Source organism: Gadus macrocephalus, chromosome 1 (assembly GCF_031168955.1).
Source record: "Gadus macrocephalus chromosome 1, ASM3116895v1".
Classification (NCBI taxonomy): domain Eukaryota; kingdom Metazoa; phylum Chordata; class Actinopteri; order Gadiformes; family Gadidae; genus Gadus; species Gadus macrocephalus.
In genome coordinates, this window is record NC_082382.1 from 22,193,463 (window position 1) to 22,217,261 (window position 23,799).

Sequence of the window (23,799 nt, forward strand, 5' to 3'; positions counted from 1 at the left end):
AGTCGAGTTGTGAATTGACCCAACAGGTCATTATGGACATTTGATTAAACTACACCATGTAGTAGGCTATGCACTGTTAATACTGCAACAGGATCTCAACTAGCAACCTGAACCCAGACACTTTATATTATAGTACATGCTGGTGCTTCTTTTGTTATTGTTGTGTATATTATGTATGCTATGATCTTTTTTATTATATTATGTGTACCTGGAACTAACACCTCCACCTACCTGGAACCAACACCTCCACCTACCTGGAACTAACACCTCCACCTACCTGGAACTAACACCTCCACCTACCTGGAACTAACACCTCCACCTACCTGGAACTAACACCTCCACCTACCTGGAACTAACACCTCCACCTACCTGGAACTAACACCTCCACCTACCTGGAACTAACACCTCCACCTACCTGGAACTAACACCTCCACCTACCTGGAACTAACACCTCCACCTACCTGGAACTAACACCTCCACCTACCTGGAACCAACACCTCCACCTACCTGGAACCAACACCTCCACCTATCTGACCTAACAGCTCCGCCTACCTGGAACCAACACCTCCACCTACCTGGAACTAACACCTCCATCTACCTGGAACTAACACCTCCACCTATCTGACCTAACACCTCCACCTACCTGGAACCAACACCTCCACCTACCTGGAACTAACACCTCCACCTATCTGACCTAACAGCTCCATCTACCTGGAACTAACACCTCCACCTACCTGGAACTAACACCTCCACCTATCTGACCTAACAGCTCCGCCTACCTGGAACTAACACCTCCACCTACCTGGAACTAACACCTCCATCTACCTGGAACTAACACCTCCACCTATCTGACCTAACAGCTCCGCCTACCTGGAACCAACACCTCCACCTACCTGGAACTAACACCTCCACCTATCTGGAACTAACACCTCCACCTACCTGGAACCAACACCTCCACCTACCTGGAACTAACACCTCCACCTATCTGACCTAACAGCTCCACCTACCTGGAACGGACACCTCCACCTACCTGGAACTAACACCTCCACCTATCTGACCTAACACCTCCACCTACCTTGAACTAACACCTCCACCTACCTGGAACTAACACCTCCACCTATCTGGAACTAACACCTCCACCTATCTGACCTAACAGCTCCACCTATCTGACCTAACACCTCCACCTACCTTGAACTAACACCTCCAGCTACCGGAACTAACAAGTCGTTCAGGTCCCGTTCCTCTCTCGGCTTCTCCTGAAGCAGAGTGAGGAACGGTTGTTCATTGTCACACACACACACACACACACACACACACACACACACACACACACACACACACACACACACACACACACACACACACACACACACACACACACACACACACACACACACACACACACACACACCCTCTACGGGTCACTCATCCAACCCTACCCCGAACTACGAGCCCGAGTAGGCCTACACACCACCATACAGCCCCCCAGGGAATAGTTACTCTTACAAGCTCTACACCACAGAGTGGGAATAGTCCTCCAGTCCCCACGCCCTTGATTTAAAAAAAAATAGGCACGTTTGAATGAATAAAATATTTATTTATTTCACACATCATGTAATTTATGAATTAATTTCTTAAATATTGTCACGTTTGGCGTTCCATAACCTTCTGCCTAAAAGACAAAAATAGTGACATGGATGTGACATGATAGTTCAAAAAAAAAACACGCCCCCTTTCAACAGCCATAAAACTGACGGCTAAAGTTATACAGAAAACATATTTATAGAAAAATATATTACAAGACGTTAAAATCCACTTTAAGTAGCAGATAGTAGTTAAGTGTAAGAAATATAAAATTAAAGGTTTGAAAAGCATATCAAACCTGAACCAACGCAGTATTTAACATTCCTAGTCATTCTTTATAAAGGACAACATGGCCACATTGAGGCCATTAAAAACTCAATATTGAAATGTTGTACATGTTCTATAAACTCACTAAGGAGTGAGAAGACTCGTTTGGTCCTCAGTTGAAGTAAACCTTCAGTGTCTCCGTCCGGCCTTCTTCCTTCGGACGATCCAACTCTCTTAGGAACCTTTCTCCTTATCTGAGCCCCTAGAGGGAGAGGGAGAGAGAGAATTTTAAAATCCATCTATTAAATCAAATACAGGACTTACACAAAAAACATAAATCCAAACCATTTTCCAAAATGGTTTAGAAAACCAGGAAAACCATTTTAGCTGTTAAAATGTAGTTCGGACAGTTCATGCTATTTTCATGCTACGTTCATGCTATTCAATGTAGTTAATTATTTGTGTGCGCAAGAGAGTATCTTGGACGAAAAACAAACATTCCCCAAATCCCAGGAGCCTTACTCAACTAATAAATGTTCCACCCATTCAGCCTGTACACAAAAAACCAGCCACACTCGTCAAACCACAATAATCCACGAGCTTCATGCGTATCTCTAACCATCTGGAAAACCTGCTAGGCCTGCAGTCTGGATCCAAGAGGTGTTTGGATCCATACTGCATTTCACTGCGTTTACACCATATCGATCCATTTCACTGCACTTACACCATATCGATCCATTTCACTGCGCTTACACCATATCGATCCATTTCACTGCACTTACACCATATCGATCCATTTCACTGCGTTTACACCATATCGATTCATTTCACTGCGTTTACACCATATCGATTCATTTCACTGCGTTTACACCATATCGATCCATTTCACTGCGCTTACACCATATCGATCCATTTCACTGCGTTTACACCATATCGATCCATTTCACTGCGCTTACACCATATCGATTCATTTCACTGCGCTTACACCATATCGATCCATTTCACTGCGTTTACACCATATCGATTCATTTCACTGCGTTTTCACCATATAGATCCATTTCACTGCGTTTTCACCATATAGATCCATTTCACTGCGTTTACACCATATAGATCCATTTCACTGCGTTTACACCATATAGATCCATTTCCCCAAGACTTCTCAAAAACAAGCGCTTACTGTGACCAAGGCGGCCTGCTTTTCTCTCACTTTACCACTTCCTGTGTGTTGATAAAGATTGTGATATCATCTGCATTAAGCAGTGATTTTGAAAATGAAACTTTCCCAAAAACCAAAAGGAAACCATGGTCAAAAGCTCGACTCGGTCAAAAGCTTACTCCTGATCAGTCCCCACAAAGCAACAGGCCTCCCTTTTCTTTCAAAGGAGTGATAAAACCTCCCTTCGACAGCAGGTGAAGTGATCCCTCCCGATGGGACTCGAGGAGAACTCAATGTGGGTCACGCCCAATAAGATCCCAGCAATGCCTGTTAAAGAGTCAGCTGAGAAACCGTCGAACCCTGGAGCACCCACAGAGGCCAGCTGTCAAGCGGCTGTGGTAAGCTCTTCCAGTGTGAGGCCATGATCTAAACCAGCCTTCTCAGTGGACGTCAGCTGTGCAGGTCTTTCAGCAGAGCTGCAGCACACTGTGGATTGGTCACCACCCTCCATAGAGGTCTGTATAAAAACCCACCTGCATGGCTCCTTATCGCCACTGGATCTGTTGCAATTGTCCCATCCTGAAGCTCTAAGCAGTTCAACTTTTCTCTGGAAGCCACCGTTTTCTCCAGGTTAAAGGAAAAAGAACTTGGAGCATCAGTCCTGATGTCCCTGATGTTGTTGAAACCAGCCCGGACCAGCGCTCTTTTAACCCTCTCATGCGTTAAGCAACATATAGCTCTCCTTTTCTCACAAAGAAGCTGATGGCTTCTGTTTTCGGACCATGCTCAATTTCTGTGATAGTCTTCAAGATCCTGTACTTCATGTTTAATTTTAGAGGTCGAGAACAAGGTGTATTGCTGGCAAAATACCCTTACCTGTGCCCTACCAACTACTTATAGACAACGCTCTGTCCAAAAGCTCTATCTACGAGTAGTTTATTATTAAAGTGCCAATGAAACCTAGCTTTTAAAAGGAGAGAAATAATGGTGTCAATGGTTGTAGTCTGTGAAACCCACCGGGCATATACTGCTCCCAGCTAGCTTAGATCCATCCCACTGGGAAACATAAAACCGATCTTATCGTGCACCCTACCTTAACCCAAGTATCTACTAGGTCCTATTTGGTGAGAAGCCTCCTTAAACAAGCAGAGGCTTGTAGATTAGGTTCCTCACTCGCCAGTCACATAAACACAGCTCATCATATAAACTCAATTTGTATATTATATAATCATGTTAACATATAACTTCTCATTGGATGGTTCTACAAACGGACAGAGTCAGTGGATAGTTGAATCCAGTTCCCGTTTATAAAAATCTTTACTCGAAGTATGTACAAATTCAAAAGGCATTTGTAGGAATCGGATACAAACTCAAAATCTCGTTTAAAATTAATTTACCATACACCTTCCAACCCAGAGGAGGACAGAGGAAGACTTCATAGAAATATCCCAGAAAGAATCCTATTGACAGCTTAGCCAAGCGATCCCATTGGATCTGAGACACCGAGGCCCCGCCCCCCCAGCACAGAGTCCCACATCTCTGGACCCACAACCGCCGCTACCACCCAACTAACTAGGTTAGATAATTAGCAGCAGAAGAGGTTAGCCAGGGCTTGTTAGCTGCTAACTAGCGGCAGAAGTTGTCCGCAAGGGAAAGTTATCAGCTAACTAGTTGCAGAATACATAACCCGGGGATCATTAGCTAATAACTAGCGCCACAGGAGAGGTTAGCCAGGGGTGGTTATCAGCCAACTAGTTGCAGAATAAGTAACCCGGGGATCGTTAGCTAATAACTAGCGCCACAGGAGAGCTTAGCCAGGGGTTGATATCAGCTAACTAGTTGCAGAAGAAGTTAGCCGGTGATCGTTAGCTGCTAACTAGCGCCACGGGAGAGGTTGGCTAGGGGTTGTCAGCTGCTAACTGTAGGATAATCCTTTGTGGGATATTCTGGTTCTTCGTAGCGCCGCACCATCACCTTCATTCAAAACCCTTCACATGTTCATCCCAAAAGATGACCGAATCAAACGTCCCTTACCCACCACCACCTCCTTCAAAACCCTGCTACCACGTCAGAGACTAGCCTGGCACTAGCATCCAGGCAACATGTAAACTGTTGAACACAGAGGTCCTCTCAATCAATCATGATTGATAGTCATTGTATAAAATCAAATAAGAACATGTCCTCAACCGCCAGCGTACCTGTGCTGATTCACACTTCTGATCGGACGGTTAAAACCACCACCAGCGCACCTGTGCTGTTCCACGCTTCCCACATCCAATCCGGACCACATCCAACCAGTCCACATCCAACACAGTCCCCCCCCCCCCCCCCCCCTCCACACCGGACAGCCCCTGGACCACATGTTCAGTGACGACCAGAGAAGAGGAGTTAGTCATGTTAGGGATAGGGGTCGGAAACGGAGTCACCACGGAAACGGCTCGGAGACGGTGAGAGCTCGTAGCGAGTGACGCGCTGAGCTCAGTCTATCAGGACTGACTTGGGTATCAGCGAGTCCTCTTTGCTGGCCGGGGGGGGCGGGGCGGCGGGGGTGCCGGCCTTGGGGAGGCTGTACATGTAGACCGCCCCCATGACCAGCGCCGCGCCCGCGCTGAACAGCAGGTCCACGTGGAAGGCGAACAGGTAGATGGAGGTCACCGTGGACACGATGATGGAGAAGGAGGTGGCGAAGCCCTTCAGGATGTTGTCGGCGTATTTCACCACCAGGGCCACGAGCAGGCCCCCGAAGGCCTGGTTGAGGATGACGCTGTAGACGGCGGGGGTGTAGCCGAACAGGAAGCCGTGCTCCGCCACCTCCTCCCCGTTCTTCCACCACATGCCCAGCAGGCCCAGCGCCGTGCCGAAGATCCCCAGCTGGACGTTGCGGACCCAGACGGAGGCCGCGCTGCCCTTCAGGATCTTCTCAAAGTAGACGCCGGCGAAGCCCGACGACAGGCAGCTGACCACCACGGCAACCAGGCCCACCGTGTAGTTCTGGTCGGACGACTCCGAGACGGACTCCTTCTTCCCCTCCTGCTGCACCTGGGGAGTCGACAATCACCAGAGGCTGCGTCAGGCCGGCACACATCAAACACGGACCGACGCGCCCGTCAGAGGCGGTATCAGGGGGGGTGTTTGGGGACCCACCTGGACGATGGCCACGCCTAGGAAGAGGAGCAGCAGGGAGAGCCACTGGAGTTTGGACAAGGTCTTCCTCAGCATGAGGACGCTGAACAGAGCCGTGGTCAGGATCTTCAGCTGGTACGTCACCTGGAGGGAGGACCAGGAGAGACACAAGTCAGAGAGACCACCACAGGAGAGACCAGAGAGACCAGAGAGACAGCAAGTCAGAGAGACAACCACAAGGGACTCAACAACAAGAGGACAGTAAACAGGAGGAGGGTAGAGGACAGAAAACAGTAGAGGACAGTAAACAGGAGGACAGTAGAGGACAGAAAACAGTAGAGGACAGTAAACAGTAGGACAGTAGAGGACAGTAAACAGTAGGACAGTATAGGAGAGAAAACAGTAGAGGACAGTAAACAGGAGGACAGTAAACAGGAGGACAGTAGAGGACAGTAAACCGTAGGAGAGTAGAGGACAGTAAACCGTAGGAGAGTAGAGGACAGTAAACCGTAGGAGAGTAGAGGACAGTAAACAGTATTAAAGTAGAGGACAGTAAACAGGAGGACAGTAAACAGTAGGACAGTAAACAGTATTAGAGTAGAGGACAGTAAACAGTGGGAGAGTAGAGGACAGTAAACAGTAGGGGGGTGTGCAGTCCCCATCCCCTCACCTGGAAGGTGGCTGCTGGCAGGTTGGAGATGGCCACGTACTGCAGGTTGTTCTGCAGGGTGTAGATGAGAGAAGGAACGGCCAGCTTCAAGGTGTCTGCGTACTGGACCACGATGCTGTCGTAGAGGAACAGCGCCATCTCCTTCAGGTTACCTGGACACAGAGAGACCCTTCAGAGAGCTGTTCCTCCTCTCAGGGCTCCAGAGGAGGAACAGTCTCCACCTTATCATTACAATCAAATATCTGTTTTAACCGGACGACACTAGCAAACGAAAAATATACAACGCAGAGTCTGTCCTGTGGGGTGTTCCACAAAGCCGGTTTTATCACATAACCGGGTAAGTTAACCCAGGGTTTGCTGTAACCCTAGGTTTTCCGTTCCAAAAGGATCACGGGATGTTAGTTGCTATAGCAACATATGCTCTGAATCAAACCTGGTCGGACCAGATTTTGCGCAGGTTAAGTTTGAAACATAACCCGGTTTTGGGTATTTCAACCGGCGTTCACCGCAGATTTCATGTGTTCACAATGGCATGCCCTTTTGATGAGAGAACTGCTGATATCAGAGCGCAAATTATACGTGCAATCCACCGGGAACGATTGATAAGACCACGGCTCGATATCTTGGCATATTGGATGACTTTTTGCTGGAGTGGAAAGATATAGATTCTCGCGCAAATCTTTAATATATTTAAATAGCCTTACATAGCCAACACTACCAATCGAGGACCTGGCCTCAGGTCACTCCAGACTATTTGCGTAGCCCTCCGTTTTTTTTCAAATGGTAGTTTTATCTAGGCTATAATGCTGGAGATGCTGAGCACATCACAGTCGTTTCAGATGACCCATCCAAGATTTGTATCGGCCTCCTATCATACAAAGAGCAATATTGTCTGAGTACTATGCCGAGAGGCATTTACAACATAAAGTATAAAATAGTCCTAACGGACTTGCATCCACTGGAGAATGTTCGATCGTAGCCGGCGGCTTCATTACAAGCACTGATCCATCTTGATCTGTGAAGTTGATGAATTGTCACTTTTAGGTTTTCTACCCAGTTACCAAAAAATAAACATTTGGAATAGTATGCGCTGTGGCAAGCACACGGTTTGCATGTGTTACTTCGAAGGCAAAAAAAATCTAAAATACAGGAAAACACAAAAACCTACATTCAACCAGTGTGGGGTATGGCCCATGACTCTCTGAGGTGGTAGGTACCTCCAGGTACCCCCTCCATGCCAGGGCGCCCTGAATTTATGTTTATTAACAGCTCCTCCACCGGGGTCAAGACAATTTGAGGGCCAGATCCAGTTTGCCGACTGTCGGCCTTTTCACGATTGGCTTAAAAAAATGGCTTATTTAAATTTATACCAATACGATGGTGGGAAAAGCTTACCAGTTTGTATGTTTTTTATACTTCATTTTTATACTTGATCCTCTGACCGCTTGGAAGCAATCGGAGTACATATTGTTTTAGAAGAAAGGGGTTATGTGGTAGGATCTTTAAGAATGCTTAACTGGGATATTTATATATTCATGGCTCAAATATTAAGGATCATGCTTTTGACGTGTAACTAACGCATTTACGCGGTCAGCGATCCGCTGCCAGGCTTTGGTTCTCCGGGTTCCAGAGGTTTTAGCGTTCCCTTTTCTTGTGATGATGTCCTTCTCCTCGTCATAGCTCTCCAGGAGAACCTGGAGTTCCATTTCATTGAAATAAGCGGCCCGTTTCGCCATATCGATCAGGGTTTCCATGATCCATACATCACGTCTTTTTAAGTTTGGCGTGGACGCGCACAACCCTGTGTTAACCAACCCCGAGTTGATTGAACTAATGCATAACCGCTGCTGTGGAACCGAAAACTCTGGGTTGGTCGGCACAGGGTCAATCAACCTAGAGTTCAGCGTTAACTCAGTGTTTGTTAAACCTCCGTTCGTGGAACACCCCTCAGGAGACACGGACACTTGTGGAGTCCTTGAATGGGAATTGCATGTCATTCAAGTGTTTTGTTCATCTTTGCTAGTTTGTCAATGTTGATAAGTGTCCTGAATACAACTTAAATGTTTGGTTCGCTCAGGGGTTTTGTTTTACAAAACCGTATTTGTATTGAATTCACTGGTGAGGTTACATGAATCGCTAGAGGTTTTTTTTGTGCTATGTTGTTTTGATTCCTGCCGTGGAATCACAGATATTGGGGGGTTTTCTTTAATCTGAGAGGAAAAAAAAGTGAGCCTTCATCTGGTGTTGGCAGACCGAGCTCCTAGGTTGTTATTTTCTTTATTATAGTGGCCTACACCTGGTTTACTTGTGTAAGATTTGAATTTACTTGTCTATTGCCTTTTATGCTTCCTTTTATTGATTTAGTTAATTGTTAATGGTTTACCAGTAGATACACTGAATTCTCATTTTGTGGGTGATCTTTAAACTACGTTTAGTATGATCAAGAGGGAGGAATGTAGAATGTCTGTGTATTTTAGTGTCTCTCTTTCGTTCACATTTCTAGTCTAGGAACAGGCCAGGGCCACTCATACTGATACAAGGTGTTATCTCCAACATTCTGCCATTGTTATGTCCCAACAAGGTTGAACCGACCTGGTCCTCTGGGACATAGCCAGGGCCATGTACCTTATCAAGGCTGAGAGTGCTTCTGTTTACGTGTTATTCATGTATTCCCTTTTTGTATAATACTCGGCCCAACCCATTGGTTCGACGAGATGAGGGTTCGACAGCCAAGGAACAAGTCATCAAACTGCGCCTCAACCGGGTCCACTATAGATTATTCAACCTAAGTCTGTATCTCGCTGTATTACATCCTGGAATAAACCATCTATTCAACCCTCTGATCCCACCTGTCAAGTTGCTTTGATTTCGACTTCAAGAATTACTACTACGACGAAAAATACACAACGCAGAGTCTGTCAGAACAGTTTAGAAATAAGCTGAAATCTAACAAGACCGTTTAATGAAATACGAAATACGTCTACGTCACGACAGCCCCATTTAAAGAGCCATGGAACCCATAACCAAATGTTAAGGTTTTAAACATGGTTATTTGTCTAAAATGATCTTAACCATAGTTATCTATGCCATTTTATGACTTTATCACTGAAATAAGTCCCCAATTTAGAGAGAAAAGGGGTAAAATACGATGTTTTGGCCATTCTCCCCAAAACACTGAATGGTCCACTCTGTTTAACACAGGTGAGGTTAAAATAAAAAAAAATGCAATAAATAAGTCTGTTTAGGTTTTTTTTTTTTTTTTTTAAGATTGAGCACTAGAATTATAATTTCCAGCCTGCTCGAAATTAGTGTTCTCCTGAATCGAACTTGAATATCCTGTTCTGGAACCGATACTATCTTAAATGACCATGGAGAGCTAACTAACCTAACTAACCTAACTAGTGAGAGTTAACTACGGGACGTTCGCTGACCTCTCTTCTGCACCAGGATGATGAGCAGGCAGGTAATGAGCTTAAGGACCTCCGCCATGACGACCGCTGACGTGGCGAAGAAGCGGTCGCCGGGCAACGTGCGGACATAGCGGATGCTGAGGATGAGAGAGGCATTCTGGACCACGAGCACGGCCAGACTGATGTACTTCAGCTTCCTGTTGGCTGGGGAGCAGACGCAGGAGAAGCGTGTTAATGAACGGGAATAATGTATTCACATATCAAATGAAAACTATACAACCATGATGCCTATACATATTGTGTGTAACACTTATTTGATTAATATCACTAGACATCCCTGATGACTTAATATTGTGTTAAAACAGGTTACATATGATGTATCAATATCACAACTTGACATACATGTTGTCTAGTGATATCGTTTCCAATATATTATGTTTATATATATATATATATATATATATATTATCACCAGACATCCATGCTGTCCAGTGATATTTTTTGTTTATCTTAATTTATCATGCGTTCAAGAGCCAGCGAACCAACTGAATAAGATGGAATTCGAACATTGTGTTAAAAAAAGAACATTATGTAGTTATACTACAAAAGCACAACTTTCTCGCTGACACCGCAGACAACTGCTGCCCAGACAGAGCTCTCCATGTCCACAGTATTGTCAACATCTGTTCTAAGATCACCCGAGTTAAACAAAGGGACTTGAATTATTTTTGCAAACGGCAAATCATTAAGAAAGCAGCAGGTATTTCGGCTTCTTCTGGTCATGCTCTTAAAAGTGAATTCTCTGTGTTGCCATCAGGGCGTCGCTACGCTTTACCTGCTTGCAGAACAAACCGCCATTCCAAGTCGTTCATCCCTTCTGCAATTTGACGACTAAATGCTCCGTAGTTGCGTATGTGTAATTGTTGTTTGTATGTTACTGTGTCTGTATGCAAGCTGCTCAAACTAATTGCCCCTAGTGGGATAAATAAAGTTGTATTGTATTGTCCTCACACACAGCGTCAACCCCTTGATCGTGACGTCAGATAACCTTGGATAAGGTAGTCTGACGTCACGAAAAGACGCCCCCTTCGACCAGCAGAGTGGCACGTTGGAGACAAACATAGGACTTTTTTTCTCTAGAATGGGGATTTATTTCATTTACAGCGATAAAATGGCCTAGATTACTATGTTAACGATCATATAAGACCAATTAAGGTATTAAGAAACAAAATAAATATGGTTTTGGATTTAATGGCTCTTTAATATTAACGCTAGACATTGTGTGTGGAATATGAATTAATATCAACACTACACCATGATGTGTACAAAGTTGCCCAATCGGGAAATCTGCAAGTTAAGCAGGTGTTTCTGTGTGCCGCTTATACAGCCAGGTGAGTGATGGTCAACATGAATGAGCATGGCCACGTCATCAAGGGAACAGAATGGGTGTGGAACCGGATTGACTTTAACAACCAGGATTTACAGGTCTGCTCTGTTTAACGACATTCAAACTTTGATGGCGTCTAGAAACTGTAGAGTACAGAGTTCATCCATTCATCCTCAGTCTATACATCACAACGAGTTATACCGGCCAGCAGGCGACATATAGAGCACGTTCCTTCAATACATCACTAGTTACCTTCAATACAACACTAGTTACCTTCAAATACAACATTACTAAACATGATATACCGTCAATACGACACTGATTACCACGAGTTGCCTTCAATACAACACAAGTAAAAACTAGTTAACTTCAAGACAACACTCGTTACTTTCAATACAACACTAGGTACCTTCAATACAACACTAGTTACTTTCAATACAACACTAGTTAACTTCAATGCAACACTAGTTACCTAAAATATAACACTGGTTAATAGGGGTTACCTTCAATAAAACACTAGTTAACATGAGTTACCTTCAATACACTTTTTAACACTAGTTAACATGAGTTACCTTCAATACACTTTTTAACACTAGTTAACATGAGTTACCTTCAATACACTTTTTAACACTAGTTAACCCGGTTTACCTTCATTCGGTCTTCGACCAGCTCCGTCTGCTGGGACGCTGCCTACCGCCATGTTGACTACGAGCCGCTGGCTGGATGACGTGTTAGCAGGCTAATGAAGGGCTAGCAGGCTAGAGAAGTGCTAGCAGGTTAAAGAAGTGCTAATAGGCTAACGACGTGCTAGCAGGCAAATGAAGTGCTAGCAGGCTATTGACGGACTAGCAGGCTATTGACAGGCTATCGGGCTACAGCAGAGCTAGCAGGCCACCTCCTCTGATAGCCTCAACAGCTTTATAAACACACGTAACGAGTACGACACAAGACCGGCTCTGTCCCACTCCTCATTCCCGGGACGACGGGGGGGTTTCCAGCCCGGCCGGATCATCCATCCCGGGGCTCAAGCACTTTGATGCCGCAACACAGCCGTTCCTTGTTCGCCTTCCAGGATGCAGGTAGGTAGAAATCTGATTGGTTGGTCCATACGGCTGGGATGGAACTGATTGGATGCGGCCGGTCCCGCCCACTGGCGCCATCTATCGGCCAACACCACGCAAGGAGTTTGTCTTCGGACATGCCGGACTTCATCACTCTGCTTCTCACTAGTGAACCGTTTAGACGTTTTGACACTCCTCTCGTGAAGCCCGCCACGATCTGACACATCCAAACGAACCCTGAAGAATATCACCTCCAATTTAACCGTTTTGTCCCGGGAGTGACAGGTGAACTACTAATAGTGATATTATAACTAACTACTAATATTGACGGTAGTTACTAATAGTGACAGAACTACAACTAGTGATATAAATACTCATACTGACTGAAGAACTACTAATAGTGATAATAGGACTAATAGTGATATTACAACTAATAGAGCAGAACTACCAATAGTGATATAACTATTAAGAGTTATAAAATAGTGATATTACTAATAGTTACAGTAAAAATAAGTGATAGTATGACTAATAATGATATAACTACTAATAGTGACGGTATAACTAATGGTGATAGTACAACAGTGATATAACTACTTATAGTTATAACACTACTAATAGTGACAGTAGAAGTACTAATAGTGATATAACAAAAAAAAAGTGATAGTTTAGCAACTTATAGTGATACAACTATTAACAGTGATAGTATAACAAATAATAGTGATAGAACTACTAATAGTGATAGAATTACTAATAGTGACAGTACTGGTGTGTATTCAGTCTTCGCATCAGAACAGAACAAAACTAAAAGGCCCAACTGGTTTTCAAGAAACATCGTCCTCTTTTTATTCCAAGAAAAAAAAAAAGTATTTTCATCCCAAACAGGAAAATAAAATAAAACAAACTTATATTATTATTAATAATAACAATGATCAATTATTAAGAGGATAAGTATGACGAATCATTCTATTGTCTTCTCTATGATGTGATTGGTCATGGTCAATAGACATGCAGCTAAATAAGACCCATGATGATGAGGATGGGGAAGATGAAGAGAAAGTTGTGTTCCTGTATGTGTGTGATCTTGGGGGGGGGGAGGGGGTCTTGCCGTTGATAGGTAATGGTAAACACACACAACCAGGTACAGTTAGACACACACCTGTCGAACCAGGTAGACACAGACCTGTCGAACCAGGTACACACAGACCTGTCGAACCAGGTAGACACAGACCTGTCGAACCAGGTAGACACAGACCTGTCTAACCAGCTAGTCTGGCTGGCCTTGCTGCAAAATGTGTCTAGTTTAAAGGGTTTTATCTGCTAGCTATGGCTATACTACCCGATCAATAACAGCCCACAAAAGATATGAAAGGAAATACTGTTGAAGTTTCAGACTCCATCACAACACATACAATTATTGGACCATTTCTGTAGTGTTTGTATTACTTTGGGATAGCAAATACCCGTAGTCTCGTGCCATGTATATAAGGTATAAGCCAGTTGGCAATAAAACTAGCACATCCAAGACTATTTGCTTCAGCGAGCTCGGTTATGTAATACTTTAGTACCCAGACATCGATATTCTTCTAGCTTTGGCAACTCAGAAAACATGGTGATGGTGTTCGTCATCTTGCTAGCCTAAATCAGCTAGCTAGCGACATCAGTTAGTTAGCCCAGATTAGGCAGGGTTAACTAGCCCACGTCATCAAGCTAGCTGAACCCGCTACCCTCAGATAGCCAGCGGTGTGTGCTAGTGTTTGCGTGGCCTGGCTGTGGCGTGCATAACATTTAACTGCCATCCAATCGGCGGTAAGACCCTCCCCCGTCGCAGAGGTTGAGCTGAACAGAGGGGGGGGGGGCGAAGTCTTATCAGTCTGAGCCCCTATTGGCTCGGAGAAGTGTCAGTAATGAATGGATGAACCGAGATGTTGCGTTCCAAACAACATGTTTATTATTCACCATGTCCCTGTCTCTCTCTCTCTCTGTGTAAGTGTGTGTGTGTGTGTGTGTGTGTGTGTGTGTGTGTGTGTGTGTGTGTGTGTGTGTGTGTGTGTGTGTGTGTGTGTGTGTGTGTGTGTGATGAGGTCAGAGGTCGTGGCTGCTCGTCGTGGTGCGTGGTTTGATGTGTGCGTTGTGTGAGTCTATCAGCTGCTGTCGGGGGAGGCGTCTCTCTCGCGGTGCAGCGTGGTGGTCCCCTGGGGCAGCATGGTGTCCATGTACTCCTGCTGGGACACGGCCAGTACAGAGGCCAGGATCTCATCGTCCTCCCAGTCCGTCAGCCCTGCACACAGTGCACAGTAAAGTACACGTTAATACACATTATCACACACACACACCGTACATGTTACAGTACACTTCATACACACGGTACACCTTAGAGTACACGTTTATACACACAGTACACGCGTAACTTTATATACGTTATAGTACACGGTAAAAAAAACAAACACAGTAAACGTTAATACACACACACACACACACACGACATGTCGCAGTAGACGTTACAATACTGTTAATACCCGTTAGAGTACATGTTAATACACACAGTTCACATTATAGTACACACGTTAATACACGTGTATTAACGTGTACTGTTCGTGTATTAACATGTTCTATAATGTGTAATGTCTGTATTAATGTTAATACACAAGGTACACTATAATACACAGTACACGTTACAGGACACATCAGAGTACACGTTAATACACATATATACACATTTAAATACACATTATATACACAGTATATAATGTGTCTCATTGATACACATTATAGACACAGTACATGTTAAGGTACAGGTCAATTCAAACAGTAGCCTTTTAAGTATACCTTAATACACACAGTACACGTTTAAATACACATTATAAACACAGTAGACATTAGTGTACACTCTAATACACATCACATACATTCATGTAACATGAATGTATGTACTGTGTGTTAATACACACCACATACATTCATGTTACATGAATGTATGTACTAATAATAAATAATAATACATTTAATTTATAGGCGCCTTTCAAGACACCCAAGGTAACCTTACAGAGCATATAGTCATCATAAATCGTTTAAAAAACAAGACATTGTGGAAAAAATAAAAATAAAAAATAAACATAAAAAATAAAAAATAAATAAAACAAAAACAAGACTAAACAAAACAAACAAACAATCAAAACAGTGATCAGTTAGACGTTGTGTGCGAGTTTGAACAGGAGTTTTGTACTGTGTGTTAATACACACAGTACGGTTTCAAATACACATAAACACACGTTATACACCCCACAGTACATGTTTAAATACCAATTATACACACAGTCCAATATACATTGAAATACGCCGTCACTGAGAAACAACAATAATACACACACACACACACACACACACACACACATCACATACATAAACAATAACACACAAACACATCCAAATAGAATACACACATTACAATAAACACCGACACACACACAGAACCAATAACACAAACAAAAATCACATTAGAACAAACGCATCATTACACATAGAACCAATAACCCCTCCCCCCCTCTACACACACACACACACACACAATAACCCACACAAAAATCCAATTAGGATACACACATTACAATGCACGCACACACACATCACATTAGAACACACAGAAACAATATAACACAAAGCTCACATTAGAAATACACACAGTACAAGTTAAACACACGTTCAAATCACATTAATACACATTTGACAACCTGTACACGTTAAAGTATACCTTAATACGCATAATACGTTCAAAACCACTTTATAAACACAGTTAACGTAATTGACCCCACTTTACGATAATACACCCACATCACATTAGAACACACACATTATTACACAGAAACAATAACCCAGACACACATCAAATTAGAATACACACATCACATTTCCACACACACACACACACACAATATAACACAACCACACCTCACATTAGAATATACACATTACACACACACAGGAGCACAACGCACAGAAACAATAACTCACACCGATCACATTATAAAACACACATTAAAACACACGGATCACATTAGAACACACACACAACATGAGGGGACGTTGTACAGAGGACCCCCACGCCCAGCAGAGGATTCTGAAGGTGTTCCTCCACCTGTTCCTCCACCTAATCCTCCTGCTGCTCCACTCAGTAGCCTCTGGGACGCCCACCTCAACCCCTTATTTGAACAAAAAAAACGTGTGTGCGTGTGTATGTGTGTATGCGTTTGTGTGCATGTGTGCGTGAGTGTATGTGTGCGTGTATATGTGTGCGTGTATATGTGTGCATGTGCATGTGTGCGGATGCATGAGTGTCTGTGCGTGAGTGTCTGTGTGTGTATGTGTGCGTGTATATGTGTGCATGTGCGCGTGTGTCTGTGTGTTTGTGTGCGCGTATGTGTGTGTGTGCGTGTGTGGGGTCTGTGTTAGCGCGCACGCACGCGTGTTTGTCAGCGTGTTTGTGAGCGTCCAAGAGCGTGTGCGTCCCAGTGTGAGCGTGTGCGTCCGTGTGTGTGTGTGCGAGGGTGCGTTTGTGTCTTACCAAACGCTGTGGGAGACATCTCCTGCATGATGGCTCTGTACTCCAGGTGGTGACGGCTGGAGTTACTAGGACCTGAGGCAGGGAGACACCCAGGGTGAGAGACAGGTAGGTGCACACAGACAGGTCAGACCCACAGGTAACAGTCAGGGTTGTGTCTCGTGTGTGTGTGTGTCTCATGTGTGTGTGTGTGTCTCATGTGTGTGTGTGTGTGTGTGTCTCATGTGTGTGTGTGTGTGTGTCTCATGTGTGTGTGTCTCATGTGTGTGTGTGTGTGTGTGTGTCTCATGTGTGTGTGTGTGTCTCATGTGTGTGTGTGTCTTGTGTGTGTGTGTGTGTGTGTGTGTGTGTGTGTGTGTCTCATGTGTGTGTGCGTGTGTCTCATGTGTGTGTCTCATGTGTGTGTGCGTGTGTGTCTCATGTGTGTGTGCGTGTGTGTCTCATGTGTGTGTGCGTGTGTGTCTCATGTGTGTGTGTGTGTGTGTGTGTGTGTGTGTCTCGTGTGTGTGTGTGTGTGTGTGTGTGTGTGTGTGTGTGTGTGTGTGTGTGTGTGTGTGTGTGTGTGTGTGTGTGTGTGTGTGTCGTGTGTGTGTGTCTCGTGTGTGTGTGTGTCTCTCTCTCTCTCACCTGGTGCACAGGGAGAGGGGGGCTTGTTGAGGCTGAGGCCCGCCCCCGTTGGGGAGGGTGGTTTGTTGGTGGTTGACGGGGCGGTTGCTGGGTCAGAGTGGGAGGGGTCAGAGTCCCGTTGCCTCGGTGACCGGGCGCTCCAGTCGTCCAACCCGCTGGACGCCGCCGCCGTCGCTGAACTACAGGTAGCACTGGCCTTACGGGGCTACACACACACACACACACACACACACACACACATCTATAAATATATATAAACTAGAGCTGTTAGTTAAACGCGTTATTAACGGGGTTAACGCAAACCAATTTTAACAGCGTTAAAATTTTTATTGCACGATTAACGCACTTTTTTTTTTTTTCTTTCTTTGGCTCAAAACAAAGAAGCAGTAGCCTGACTGCTATGTTCAAATGACATTTGTTCAAAGCAGTCGTTTAATTGCACTATAGGCTCTTTTTTTGTATCGTCCTGTTTTGATCAGTATATGCCAATGTTGTTATCAATAAAAAATCATTTGCACAAGGCAAGCCGATGCACTTCACCATGTTGATAAGAGAATTAAAATGAGAAGAATTATGGGACAAAAAAATCAAGGGATATTTAGCATAGAAAAAGAATTTGTCGATATTCGAATATCGATCGCATGACCCTGAAACAAATCAAAATCGTATCTGGGCAGACTTTTGATATCGGCAAATATCGTCTTGTTGTCCAATGAATCGATTTAATATCGTATCGTGATGAAACCAGAGATTTACACCCCTAATACGACCAGTGACACGCTACAGGGTATAGACCAGGTGGTAGAGACCGGGTGGTAGAGACCGGGTGGTAGAGACCGGGTGGTAGAGACCGGGTGGTAGAGACCGGGTGGTAGAGACCGGGTGGTAGAGACTGGGTGGTAGAGACCGGGTGGTAGGGACTAGATGCTAGGGACCGGGTCTCACCTGGCGGGCCTGCTTCTCCTGGTCCTGGAGCCACTGCAGGTAGGACTCGCGGGCCACCTGCTCCTCGATGGCCTCGTTGGTGGCCTCCCAGTCCGTCGCCCGCTTCTTGTCCTCCAGCATCTGCTGCTCGATCCACGACTCCTCCGACGTCTTGATGGCCGACTTCATGAGGGACGTGTCGGCATACTGAACACACAGGACCTCGTCAGACCGCCGCTGCTGTGTGTGTGTGTGTGTGTGTGTGTGTGTGTGTGTGTGTGTGTGTGTGTGTGTGTGTGTGTGTGTGTGTGTGTGTGTGTGTGTGTGTGTGTGTGTGTGTGTGTGTGTGTGTGTGTGTGTGTGTGTGTGTGTGTGTGTGTGTGTGTGTGTGTGTGTGTTTACCCCGGGTTTGAAGGCAGGCAGGCCCAGCCCTACCCCTATCGTGGCCTTGTTGGGGTTCACCACGGAGTTGTAGTGGATGTTTCTGTGGTAGCTCACTCTGATTGGCTCGTCCTTGTTCTGGTGGATACCATGGAACGTGTTGATTGGTTCTGAAGCAGGAAGTTAAAATGGTGCATTAAAAGGCAGGTAGATTAGAGAGAGAAACAGACAGACAGACAGGCAGACAGGCAGACAAACAGGCAGACAGACCTGTGCCGTCCTGGTAAACCTCTACCGGCCGGTTGTACATCTCAGCCATGGCTTGCATCTCGATGTGGTTGCCATGGCAGTTGTTTTTCCTCTTCCTGTTGATGTAGGAGGTGAAGTCCTCGGTCACGTAGTTGGAGAAGTAATCAGCATTCTTCATCTGTAGGAGCACAAACAACACATCCGTCATCGCCTCCACCTCCCTCGCACCTCCTCGGTCACACCTCCTCCTCCTCCATCACACCTCCACTCGTCACACCTCCTCCACCTCCTCCACCTCCTCCTCCTCCTCATAACCGTTAGACAGGGAGACTCACCAGGTAGTCCATGCAGTGCTTACGAACCACTTCGTGCATATCCTGATCCCCGTACACCTGGTCAGCTGGTTGACAGGTAGACACACAGACAGGTAGAGACACAGACAGGTACACAGGAAGAAACACAGACAGGTAGACAGGAAGATACACAGACAGGTAGAGACCCAGACAGGTAGACAGGAAGATAAACAGACAGGTAGTTAATAAACAGGAACAGTACTACCTGGCAGATACAGGGTGTGTGTGCGTGTGTGTGTGTGTGCGCGCGCTTGTGCATGTGTACTCACCTACTGCTCTGAACAAACAGGCACCATCTTCCTTCATCTTTTTAATGACAAAACCCTTCTTTTCTCCGAGGGTTTTCTCAAACCAGTGTTCCTGCTACACAAAACACATACAGTTATAGTTAATCAGTGATCCCGCTGATCAACTTGAAAGACGGCAATTTCGGGAGCCAATCACTAGACTCAAAAAAACGCGTGTGCACAGGACGTGCCGCCATTGGTTCAGTTACTGAGGCGTGAAGTGAACCTGCATTAACGTGATTCGTCTGGACTCACAACAAGGCAGGCTCACCTCCCCCTAGAAGAGCTTCTGTTGTCCTGTTAGGATCATGTCAACCAGCCTCCTCTAACTCGCCTCATGCTCCCTGGGCTTAGGTTGAGGGTTCGTTGTAGGTTTGTGCTCCCAAGTGGTCAAGCTAGATGTGTGGTTCTCCACACATCCCCAACTCAAGTCAGTTGAACTACTCAAGAATCTTTAATCTGACAGGACATGGCTGCTTTCTTGCTTCCTGTGAGACTAACCGGCCATTCCGCTGCTCTGAGGGGAGACGTACATTGAGGTTATGTAGAGCCATCTCCATGTATCTAACGCTGTACGTTAGGTTTAAGGAGAGCCATCCTCTATGTCCCTAACGCTGTACGTTAGGTTTAGAATGCACTGCAATTTTTTATTTATTTTTTTTAATCAATTATTTCCATGGAAAAAAAAGAAGCATACATTGTAATCTAGAATCGAGTACACCTAAATGTACATGTCCTTTTACATTTGTCCATGTTATTATTATTACTTTTATGCTGCAAGTTTAGCTCAGGAACAATACTATACAATGGTGTATTCCCTTTTTGCTAGTTAAAGCACAATGAAATGGTTAATTCATTTTGAAATGGTTAATTCTAAACAATATTTAGGTATTTTTTGTCATCGGCACATATTATTGAATCGATAAAGGCAATTGGATCAATATCGAATCGAAATCGAATTGAATCCAAGAATCGAATTGAAATCAATTGTGAGGTACCTGGCAATACCCAGCCATAGGTTAAGGAGAGCCTCTTTGTCTTTAACACTATATGTTAGGGTGATGTAGAGCCATCTTCATGTCTCTAACTCTACATTAGGGTTAAGGAGAGCCATACGATGCAGCCACAGTACGTTCGTGTCAACCAAGTTCCTACAAGGTGAAGCAAGGCGTTGTTAAAGCTAGACTTCCTCACAGCGCGGTCAGCTGAGAGCTGGTGAAAGGAGCCGTAAACGGAGCTCCTTTCATGGGCAAGGTCGTCAGAGTCGTGTGTTACTCACATCAGGATAGGCTTCCTTTGCTGGTTAGTTATGTTGTTTGATATTAGTAGTTTTGGCTCAATATAGTCGTCGTGATACTTGATGCAAAACTCTCTAAATAGATCCCAATAAAACAAAAATATTAACATATCCCATGTAGCCTACAGCAAACGCTGGTGATCATCGCACCATCTTCATAACATCCAGACACACAACGTCAAATCTGTGGACAAGTGTCTCCACACTTCAAGTATAGTGATGACCAATGAGCTGTCAAATACACACTCACTGACTCCTTCTCATTCACGAGTTGTTTTACATTTAACACTTGAAACGCTCAGAAACTAAACCAAACTAAACTTTGTATGGTTCACTCTTTAACTAGTCCTAACTAAACTCCATGCTTCAACATGCTTCATAAACTAACCATCTCTTACCTTACACCTAAACTAACCATCTCTTACCTTACACCTAAACTACCCATCTCTAATCGTACACCTAAACTAACCATCTCTTACCTTACACCTAAACTAATCATTTCTAACCTAACACCTAAACCAACCATGTCTAACCATACACCTAAACTAACCATCAACATAAGTGCTGGTGTAGTTTTATTTATATTGTTTGTAAAGTTAACCATTAAATTATTATGCTAGTCGCAGTGGTAATTTATGTCAAAAATAAACAATGTTGACTCCTCCGTTATCCCTCATCATTCTATCTCTCCTCTCGCATCCCTTCATCATTCTGTCTCTCCTCTGTCATCCCTACATCATTCCCTTGTCTTTAATCTAACATTTAGTATTCATAAAGTTAGTTTATATATACATTAATATATATGTAGCGTGAACTAAACATTTATCACTAATAAGTATTAATGTTGTTATAATTAAAATTATATTAATTATGGGAGTTATATATAACAGTTATATATAACATCACCCAGACATGTTCCCTGGTAATTGTAACATAATACATAATACTGTATTTAATACACTATCTAACCATCGCTGCTCTCTGACCCCCATGCATAGCCATCCACTAGTGGTAAATCAGCCCGTACCTGCTCAACCGTCGCCGGATCAACCGACTGCAGTCGAGCGGCATTCTCATACTCGTCCTCGCTGTTGTTTCCACCGGCTCCTTCCTCCGTCTCTCCGCCGGACCCAATGCTTCCTTGGCCGGTCACCCCGGGCTGACCTCCCCCGGTGAGAGCGGCTACTCCGCCGGAACAAGTGCCTGCCTGTCGCCGCCGCTTGCTAAGCCCAGGCCCCGAGCAGCAGCTGCTGATCCCTCCTCCACAACCAGCCCCGGCCGACACCACCACTTCACCCCGGGAACCAGCCGCTATTCCGCCGCTGTTGTCTCTCCCTTCGCCCGGTCCTACGGGAGACCCCGAGCCGCCAGGCTGGGGAGAGGCCTGCTGCGGCCGAGAACTAGCCTCGATGCTACGCCTGTCCTCCCTGGCGGAGGCCGGGGCGGGCTGGTAAGACCACGGGGGCGGAGAAGCTCTGGGCCGGGCTCCGGTCCGGGGGTGCGGATGCTGGTGTGGGTCGGAACCGCTCCGGCGGTCGCTGTCGTCGGCGTGATCCGAGACCCCGACGGCGGAGCCGGGTTTCTTCTTCGGGAGGATCGTCATGGTGGTGTGGGGGGGGGGGGTCAAAGAGGTGACGAGTCCTCCCTTTCTGGAGCTAAATCTTCGGCTTCTCCGCCTCCGAGCCACGCGGTCTCGTGAACTGATCGACCGTAGACCGTTAGGCGACGGAAAACCCCGTTGAACGCCACTAATTGATCGGTTTTCGAGGTGAACGGAGAACAAAAACAACCGGAGCCGTCCCGCAAAACATCAACACCGTCTGACGTCACTTCCCGGTTGCAGCGCCGCGTTTCACGTCGGGCCGTCAGTCGTTCTGCCTAGCAACCAGCCTCCTGCTAAGCAACCAGACATGAAGAACAAAGGATTATTATTGTTATTGTTTATATATTGTTTTTTTTTGTATAAACTATTACTGTTATTAAGGATTCTTATTGTTGTTATCATACAACTACAAAGACAACATTATAGGCTATATTTAAATGTAAAGCCTACAAGTACACGATACCTTTCATTTTAACTAGTGCATCATGCATCCAGACTTAACAGCTACTGCTCATGTTAACCGCTATGTATAACAATGATGATAATACCTAAACCCCAGAATCACAATAGGGATCTACAGAATCCCTTATTATAACTAAATATAATAACTAGGACTGAGAATACCTAAATATAACTTATAATAACTAATTATAACTAGGACTGCGAGCAGCCAAAGATGTATTCAAAGCGACCGGCCCTCATGACCTCATGACCCCTCTCTGTGACGTCATGTGATGAGATATAATTGATTAGATATCGTTACAAAACGCTCTACCCAACTTATGGGAGGCGTCCTCTATATGCATGGCAGGCTTCCAGTTCCTTCAACCTTCTGAGGCAGATTTGTGATTGACTTTTTGACTTA

The 23,799-nt window shown here is 45.0% G+C and overlaps 2 protein-coding genes and 2 long non-coding RNA genes across 5 annotated transcripts; 1 reads left to right on the top strand and 3 right to left on the bottom strand.

The window, feature by feature from the left end:
- Nucleotides 1-1,599: 1,599 nt before the first annotated feature.
- Nucleotides 1,600-12,699, bottom strand: slc35a2 (solute carrier family 35 member 2). Its single transcript, XM_060052936.1, has 6 exons — nt 12,246-12,699; nt 10,232-10,414; nt 6,801-6,952; nt 6,152-6,274; nt 5,505-6,046; nt 1,600-2,113 (listed from the first exon to the last, which is right to left on the bottom strand). The coding sequence occupies exons 1-6, from the start codon at nt 12,295-12,297 to the stop codon at nt 2,086-2,088; spliced, it is 1,080 nt and encodes a 359-aa protein (XP_059908919.1). The 5' UTR covers nt 12,298-12,699; the 3' UTR covers nt 1,600-2,085.
- Nucleotides 3,777-5,392, top strand: LOC132458515 (uncharacterized). The gene is made up of 2 exons (XR_009525926.1): nt 3,777-4,732; nt 4,817-5,392. It is a non-coding gene; the product is annotated as an uncharacterized LOC132458515 (long non-coding RNA).
- Nucleotides 12,700-14,583: 1,884 nt separating the features above from the next.
- Nucleotides 14,584-23,190, bottom strand: otud5a (OTU deubiquitinase 5a). Of its 2 annotated transcripts, none has more exons than XM_060052935.1 (9): nt 22,359-23,190; nt 20,017-20,107; nt 19,730-19,794; nt 19,416-19,572; nt 19,167-19,315; nt 18,786-18,971; nt 17,841-18,045; nt 17,217-17,288; nt 14,584-14,936 (listed from the first exon to the last, which is right to left on the bottom strand). In XM_060052935.1, the coding sequence occupies exons 1-9, from the start codon at nt 22,932-22,934 to the stop codon at nt 14,800-14,802; spliced, it is 1,638 nt and encodes a 545-aa protein (XP_059908918.1). In that variant the 5' UTR covers nt 22,935-23,190; the 3' UTR covers nt 14,584-14,799. The 2 variants fall into 2 exon arrangements, with proteins under 2 accessions (XP_059908918.1, XP_059908917.1); XM_060052934.1 differs by having other exon boundaries at nt 20,017-20,110; nt 22,359-23,189.
- On the bottom strand, nt 14,943-16,970 carry LOC132458526 (uncharacterized). The gene is made up of 3 exons (XR_009525927.1): nt 16,033-16,970; nt 15,924-16,000; nt 14,943-15,880 (listed from the first exon to the last, which is right to left on the bottom strand). It is a non-coding gene; the product is annotated as an uncharacterized LOC132458526 (long non-coding RNA).
- Nucleotides 23,191-23,799: the final 609 nt, after the last annotated feature.

Bases quoted from the DNA above. Each gene is read 5' to 3' on its own strand.
- slc35a2 (XM_060052936.1), bottom strand. From the start codon at position 12,297: ATGGCGGTAGGCAGCGTCCCAGCAGACGGAGCTGGTCGAAGACCGAAT. The intron at 6,047-6,151 runs GTGGGTCCCCAA...TCGACTCCCCAG, and splicing joins TAGGCGTGGCCATCGTCCAG to GTGCAGCAGGAGGGGAAGAA. The intron at 2,114-5,504 runs GTCAGTCCTGAT...CTCTCCCTCTAG, and splicing joins GAGGACTCGCTGATACCCAA to GGGCTCAGATAAGGAGAAAG.
- otud5a (XM_060052934.1), bottom strand. From the start codon at position 22,934: ATGACGATCCTCCCGAAGAAGAAACCCGGCTCCGCCGTCGGGGTCTCG. The intron at 19,795-20,016 runs GTGAGTACACAT...CCTGTCAACCAG, and splicing joins CTGTTTGTTCAGAGCAGTAG to CTGACCAGGTGTACGGGGAT. The intron at 19,316-19,415 runs GTCTGTCTGCCT...TTCCTGCTTCAG, and splicing joins GGTTTACCAGGACGGCACAG to AACCAATCAACACGTTCCAT.